The sequence below is a fragment of the Spinacia oleracea genome, chromosome 6, assembly GCF_020520425.1.
Source record: "Spinacia oleracea cultivar Varoflay chromosome 6, BTI_SOV_V1, whole genome shotgun sequence".
NCBI lineage: Eukaryota > Viridiplantae > Streptophyta > Magnoliopsida > Caryophyllales > Amaranthaceae > Spinacia > Spinacia oleracea.
Genome location: NC_079492.1, coordinates 147,826,751 through 147,834,656, shown reverse-complemented (window position 1 = coordinate 147,834,656; position 7,906 = coordinate 147,826,751). Strand labels below are relative to the sequence as shown.

The 7,906-nt window shown below is 31.8% G+C and overlaps 1 protein-coding gene across 1 annotated transcript; it reads left to right on the top strand.

Annotated features, from left to right (window-relative positions):
• The first annotated feature begins 5,162 nt into the window (after positions 1 to 5,162).
• LOC110781612 (probable purine permease 11) lies at positions 5,163 to 7,835 on the top strand. The gene is made up of 3 exons (XM_021985734.2): positions 5,163 to 5,317; positions 6,338 to 6,844; positions 6,988 to 7,835. Exons 1-3 carry the CDS (start codon positions 5,278 to 5,280, stop codon positions 7,578 to 7,580), a joined length of 1,140 nt encoding a protein of 379 aa, XP_021841426.2. The 5' UTR covers positions 5,163 to 5,277; the 3' UTR covers positions 7,581 to 7,835.
• Positions 7,836 to 7,906: the final 71 nt, after the last annotated feature.

Below are 7,906 nucleotides of genomic sequence, written 5' to 3'. Positions count from 1 at the left end.
ACATGTTATTTTTTTATACGGAGTGGTTTTAGGGGAGATACCTTATTAGTTTAGGTATGTTACTTCTATAGTTTAGACATGTTACTTTTTTAAAAAAAAATTAGAGGAAGTACTTTTTTTAGTTTGCGTATGTTACTTCTATAGTTTATACATGTTACCTTTTTTATACGGAGTAGTTTTAGAGGAGATACCTTCTTAGTTTAGGTATGTTACTTCTATAGTTTAGACATGTTACTTTTTAAAAAAAAAAATTTAGATGAGGTACTTTTTTAGTTTAGGTATGTTACTTCTATAGTTTAGACATGTTACTTTTTTAAAAAAAAAATTTAGATGAGGTACTTTTTTAGTTTAGGTATGTTACTTCTATAGTTTAGACATGTTACTTTTTTTTATACGAAATAGTTTTACGGGAGGTACATTTTTAGTTTAGGTATGTTACTTCTATAGTTTAGACATGTTACTTTTTTTTATATATAATTTAAGAGGAGGTATTTTTTTTGTTTAGGTATGTTACTTTTATAGTTTGGATCTGTTACTTCTATAGTTTAGATTTTTTTTTTTTTTTTAGTTTTAGGGGAGGTACGCTATTGGTTTCGCGCTCGTCACACCATCAAGTGGTCTCACAGGAGACGCGCTGTTATATTACATTGTCTCTAATTAATGCATTTCTGTATGACTCATTTAATATCTTTGCAAGTATCTAATTTTGTTTTTCTGATTGTGTAAGTCATGATTTCTATTGAGTCGATTCTGTTCGACTTATTTTATCTAAAAATTTTGTAGTGTATTTTTAATTATGATCCTCCAAAATTTTAATATAATCATATAAATTACATACTTATTATATAATTTTTTATTAACCTCTCTCGTAAAGCCGTTTAAAATTCACCACTGCAGCTAACAAAACATTTCCTCAAAAAAAAAAAAAAAATACTTATAAACAAACTCGGTTGAGATTTAAATCATTGCAGATGACCCATTTTTCAGATTTTAATTCAACATGTAGTCAATGTTAGCGGCTACTTCTTTCTTTTTCCTCAAAGCTTATCTCAAAATCCCGTTTTTTTTTTTTGGGGGGGGGTTTTTCAAACTAATTAGTACGTCTTGATTGAGATCATCTTTACTTCTTTAGTGTCATGAATTTTGAGATTAATCTCAAATCTCAACATTTATGTACAAATATAACACAGTTTTATGTACTACTTCCGTTTTAAAATGATCTTTAAACTTTTTCTTTAGTCTATTTTAAAAATATTTTTTACTCTTTGTTTTATTTTATTTTTTGGTATGAAAATTTACTACTTGTCCTTTTTAACCCATAATATTTACAATTTTCTATTTAATTTCTCTTACTTTATTCACATTTTCTTACACACCTACCTTTTTACATTATTCTTTTACTTTATCCATATTTTATTATATTCAACCAATCTATTTTTGTTTTAAAATTTGTGCAAATAGTAACTGTAAAGATCTTTATGAAACGGATGTAATATAATATAAATTTGTACCAAAAGCTCCGTAATTATTATTTTTAATTGAATAGTTACTCAATACGATTAAATACTAATGACTAATCAACGTTCTTACGCATATTATTATGGATTATTTTTGGGTGGACCTGGTCCACAATAATATTAGTGTGGACCCAAAATCAATAATTTTCTCTAACACCTTTTTACATACATATGGACATTTTTTGTTCATATAGTGACTAAAATAAATTAAACACCAGATTTTTAGATATAGTAACCATTTTTTGAACCATACTAACTCCCTATTTTCAAAAGTAAACTAGTGTGTGCCCCGGGCGATGCCCCGTTTACAATGTTGGATAATATACGAAATTTTTACGCTTTGTTTACATGTGTTACGTATGCGAGTTTTGACATTTTTTTAATAACTATTAGGAGATCGTTTATTTTATTTGGATGTGATGCATGTATTGTATGTAGTACGTATCAATTTTCAGTAATAGTGTTCTTCCTTTTTGGGTTGTTAATTAGTATTTGTAAATCATGTACAATATCTAATAAATGTTTTGTGTATATGTTATGATCCACATATGCTAACACAATTGTTGACTAATTAATGAAAAAACGTGTCTATTATTTGTAAAAAAATGAACAAATTAATAATGCAGTCATTATTCAAAACCATTTTCAATAATGGTAACAAAATTAAAATTTCTTGCAATCACTATGTGGTGAAATTAGAAAATGAATAACATAAACCATGTAAAAAAATAGTGTAAATACACGTACACTAATCCTATCCCACTTAAATAAATTTGAATAGAGTTAAAAGACATAAATAATAATGGTAAGCTTTCTACTATATTTCTTGTTGGTTCCATGTTCGAACCCTAATAAAAAAAAAATTGTGTATCGATATAGAAAAATCACATCCTCCATGTCATTGTTGACTTGGCACCTTGTCATGTTTAGAGAAGGTGACACATGGCGGCGTGACATGATTTGCCTTGGCGATTTAATAATAGAATAGATTGTGACCTAAAGTCACATTATTCAAGTCCGACATGTATCAACGACACATATTCAATTTTTTTTTTTTTTTTTATAATAATCTTAAAAACTTGCCAACATAAATTAGGAACAAGTCGTTGACCTTCTTTTAGAATAGACCATAAAAAAATTAGTGTGGACCAAATCCATTTAAAAATTGGTATATTATTACCAAGCAAGTGACCCGAAAGCATGTAAGACATCGATCTACGAGGGCGGAGAGGCAAATATCTGATATGTATTTCAAAATACATATCGCCCCACTAAACGGCAAAATAGGTATAAGGCCATGTTCTGTTCACCTTATTTCCACTTATTTCAGGAAAAATAAGTTCAGTTAAGTTCAGATAAGTTCAGATAAGATAAGTTCAGGAAAAATAAGGGTTGGCAAGTACAATTTATAACTAAAATAAGTTTTGATAAGTTCTAATAAGTTCAGACAAGTTCAGTTAAGTTCAGATAAGTTCAGATAAGATAAGTTCAGGAAAAATAAGTGGAAATCAGGTGAATAGAACGCAGCCTAAGACAAACATTAAAACATGTGCCATTTTTCAAAGAACATATGCCATTTTGGAAAAATGGATGCTATTTTTCAAAAATCGATGCAATTTTTAAAAAACGGATGTCATTTTCAAAAAAAATTGATTTTGTTCTTTAACGTTTGTCATTAACCTATTTTATCGTTTAGTGATATAATATATATCTTGAATTACCTATCAGATATTGATTATACTTCCTCATCGATCTACTCATCGGATTTAGAGAGCGGTCGTTGTTAGAGGAAGAAAACAAAATGGACTAGTACGAGTATTTAGTTTTTCATCAACTTATATACGGAATGAACAGTGCATTAACTTTATTTTATGTCACTTAGTTTTCATTATACTATCCACCTAATGTAACTTATTGCTTTACTGATGGCCGAACCACACTGCTAGAGAGGTGACTGTCTTCTTGTTTGGTTTACAGACTTAAATATTGTGGCCTTCGAGATATTGAGATGCAATATTTCAAGGCTTTATTTGGTTCGAAGGAAACCTTTTCAGTAAGAAAAACACAATTTTAAATCGGTTTTCTTTTGTTTGGTTCCTTATTATAAAATTCACAGAGGGGAAAAAATGGAAGTAGATGGGTGGAGGTTGATGGGAAGACAAAAGAGGGAAGTAAGCAGGGGAGGATCTTTCATCAGGGTTATTTTGGACCAGAACCTGCTGATAAGTTTTATGAAATTAAAAATTATTAATTATACAACCTAAAATATACATATAAATGTTGTTGGAACATTGATTGAATACATTTGTATTCAGTAACATCTTTCCTTCCATAAAAAAAGAAGGTAACGTCTTTCTAAAATTACAAATTAATATTTTTTGCTACACAACTCTAAGAGCATGGACATTGGTTGGCTCTTCAAAAGAGCTATTGGAGGACTCTTTACCACTATCTATTTACAAGACACACTCAAGAATTCATTTCTAAAAACACTAACATTGGTTGGTTCCTCAAGTGAGCTCCCCAATCTCTTTTTTACCATTTGGTGAATTGGTGGTCCATAATTAATTGTCTTTTTAACTAAAGTTACTAACCACTTTTCAAAGTTACTCCCCATTTTTCAACAAGAATCAACTTTTGGAGGGTGTTTGGGCAAGAGCTACCTTGAAGTAGCTCTCCAGAAGAGCTACTCAAGAGCCCCAATGTTGGCCAAGAGATAGTTCTTGTTGGAGAGCTAATTGGAGAGCCAATTCAATCGTCTCAATGTACATGCTCTAAATATTTTAGGTATCTTAATGAATAATAAAAGGAAAAAATGACTTGTTAGTCGTCAAACCCAAGATTTTTTTTTTAAGAAAGAGTTATAAAACATCCCCAAGAGAAATATACAAATACATAACAAATTGAATCAAGTAAAGGTTTCCTTCATTACAGTCTTGAGTATATCTTGCACTGTAAAACGTGTTATTTAACCCTGAAATGTGAAGCCTTTCAGATAGAGGGTCTAACGATTTGTTGGGCCGCACTGATGATTTTCACATGATTCATCTTAGTGTACTCGAAAAATTATTGTTTGTTGTGATCTCACATTAAACTTTATTAATAAACCAATTCCACATAAACCCAGTACGAAGGAACTAAAAACAAAACATACAAATTACTAAAACAACTAACTCCACCATAAGAAGACGAACAAAACCAGGACAAACTCCTTCCATATCGTGAAGATTTATGAATCCAACGATAGCTTAATTAAAATAAGAGAAATGATCGAAAATAGTCTAATTTTCAAAAAAAAAATCAACTATTTTTTCGGCCTGAAATGACTAAGAAAATGAATCCCTGTAAAAGGAAAATGGCAGAGAGAGAGAAAAGGTGAAAACCTAGTCAAATCCAAGACTTTGTAGATGCACACCATCAAATTAACCACTACTCCAATTTTATTTTTGTTTACATTTAGGAAACTAATATAAATAATCTATATTTGAAATTTAAGGTCATATTTCGTCGTTCATTCTGCATAGGCTTACGAGGCCAAAAATACTACCGTAATTGAAATAGGTTGTCAAACAGAGCCGCAGTTGTAAATAAAATGGACAACGACCACTATCAATGATGGGGCTTCTAAATTAAATATCTTCATGTTTGATATTCACTAGAATAACTTCAGTCCTAGTCTCTTAACTTCCAACGAACCACTAGTATTAAACTTTGTGTCAAATTTATGCACTTCTAATTTTGTTTCTGTCTTATCATTCTTATGGATAATTCTACTCAAGAATTGGCGCAACAAACCAAAGGTAAACTACTTTGTTCATCCCTGTCTTTTTTTGATCTTGCCACACACGATATAACTCCTATTTTCCTTAAATGATGATTTGATTACTAATTTGAATTAGTTTAGGATCAATTGGGCTTTTGAAGGATCGAAAAATGGTTGTGGATTAATTAACTTAGCTTAATTATATATGTGTCTTCGATGTTTCAATTGTAATTAGAGATCAACATGTTTTTCTAGGATATATGAATAGGGGCTCGAGTTAACTCTTGAGTGTTTTTCTTCATATCATGCACGTTGCTTTTTCTAATAGTCCAATAATTTTGAGTAGTTCTCGTATATGAGACCACCATACATATAAGAAATTAAGAATGTAGTGTTGATGTCAGCATGGAAAAATATTCCCTTCGTTGTTATTTTTATCATTAATAGTTTTAATTATCTAAAAGAAAAATTATAAAAGTTGATATTTAAAAAAAAACATTATCAAGACGAATTTAATAAGATCTCACATGACTATATTTATTTGACGCATAAATAACAAAATTTAGTCAAAGGATGTTACATGAATGGTGCTAAAGTCAAACTGTGTCAACTGTATAAGAACGAGAACTTATAACTATATGATGACAAAGTCTAACTATTTAATTAGAAAGTATAACTATTTGATTGATTATAATTAATTGAACTTAACTATTTGGTTATAATATGTAACTATTCGATTAGAAAGTACAACAACTATACCCTGGCTCGTTTGGTATCACTGCGGTTTTCCGGTTTTTTGTTTTTTTATTTTGTAAGTCATATGATTTAGATTAATTCATTAAATTAAAAAATTATCATACTTATAGTAATCATGTTGATTTCGAAAACTAGCAACAAAAAACTGAAAACTACTTTAATAGTTTTCACATTTTGGTGTTTAATTTTGTAAAAAACAGAAAACTGGAAACAAAAAACGATAATGAACGGACCCTTATGTCAATTTTGTACTTTTATACTAGTACATAATAATGTAAGTTTTTGTAAACAATTTTTGTAGGAACCAAAGAAGATGATACAAGATCAAATAAAAAGGACAACATACACTTGATGCCAAAGCTCAAACACTACAATAAGTGGCTTCGTATCATAACTTACATCCTATTTCTCCTAGTTGGCCAAACAACAGGCATTCTCTTAGGAAGACTTTACTTTGACAAAGGTGGAAACAGTAAATGGATGGCAACCTTTGTACAAACAGCCGGTTTTCCCATCCTCATTCCCCTTACATTGCTCTTCCCCTCCTCACCAACCGGTCTTCGCCCTCCGGTTTACAAGCTCACCCTTCTCTACTTCATTTACGGCCTCTTCGTAGCTGCCGATAACTTGATGTATTCCTATGGACTACAATACTTACCCGTCTCTACGTACTCGTTGTTGTGTGCCTCCCAACTAGCCTTCAACGCGGTCACTTCCTTCTTCATCAACGCGCAGAAGTTCACCGCCCTTGTGCTTAACTCGATTGTGATCCTCACCATCTCCGCGTGTCTAATAGCTACCAATGCAGGTAATGATGCTAGCGCTGGGAGTACTGTTGCGCTCACTTTCTCTTACTTTATCCATATTTTATTATATTCAATCCGCTTTTCCATTTTTGAGCTAATATTTGTGCAAATTGTAACTGTAAAGATCTTTATGAAACGGATGCAGGTAATGATGCTAGCGCGGGGAGTAATGTTGCGCCAGGGAAATTTACCTTAGGTTTCTTATGCGCGGTTGGTGCATCCGCGACACTGGCTTTGTTAGTGTCCGTAGCACAATACTCTTTTGAGAAGGTGTTTAAGGACAACTCCTTTAACACCGTGGTATGTATGCAACTTTACCCTTATGCTGTAGCGACTTGTGTTTGTGTAATAAGGCTCTTTGGTAGCGGGGAATGGCGAACCTTGAAGGAGGAAATGAGAGATTACAAGAAGGGAAGGGTGCCCTATGTAATGGTATTGGTTTCAACTGCTATTAGTTGGCAACTTTCTGCATTGGGATTGTTTGGGCTAATTTTCGAGGTTTCTTCCCTTTTCTCTAATGTGATTGCCACCTTGAGTTTGCCCTTGGTTCCGATTTTGGCGGTTGTGTTCTTCCATGATAAGATGAATGGTGTGAAGGTGATAGCTTTGATTCTTGCTATGTGGGGATTCCTTTCTTATATTTATCAGCATTACTTGGATAATGTTGAAGCTACGGCAAAAAAGGCGAAAAAAGAAAATGGGAATGAAATTATAGGTTCTAGCACAGAAATGTGTTGATAGAGGAACATATATATTGTATGACAAACTATATATTGTACTTCACATTTGTTACTCTATAGTACTACTACTATCTCATTTCATCACACAAAAAATTGCTATTATCAATGTCTACACTGAACAACACAAGTTGGTGGAGTTGGTGGGAAGCTCACCTAGTGACTTGGGTCGAATCTCATCAGCTGCAAAATGCTTGGAAGTGGCTCAAGCGTAAACCAACAGCATACCCTGAGAGTTAAAATTGAACCTAATGTACATACATGCTATAAACATATACAAAGTGTTTCCAAAAAACATACTGTGAATCGCGATCAAGCGTTACCTCT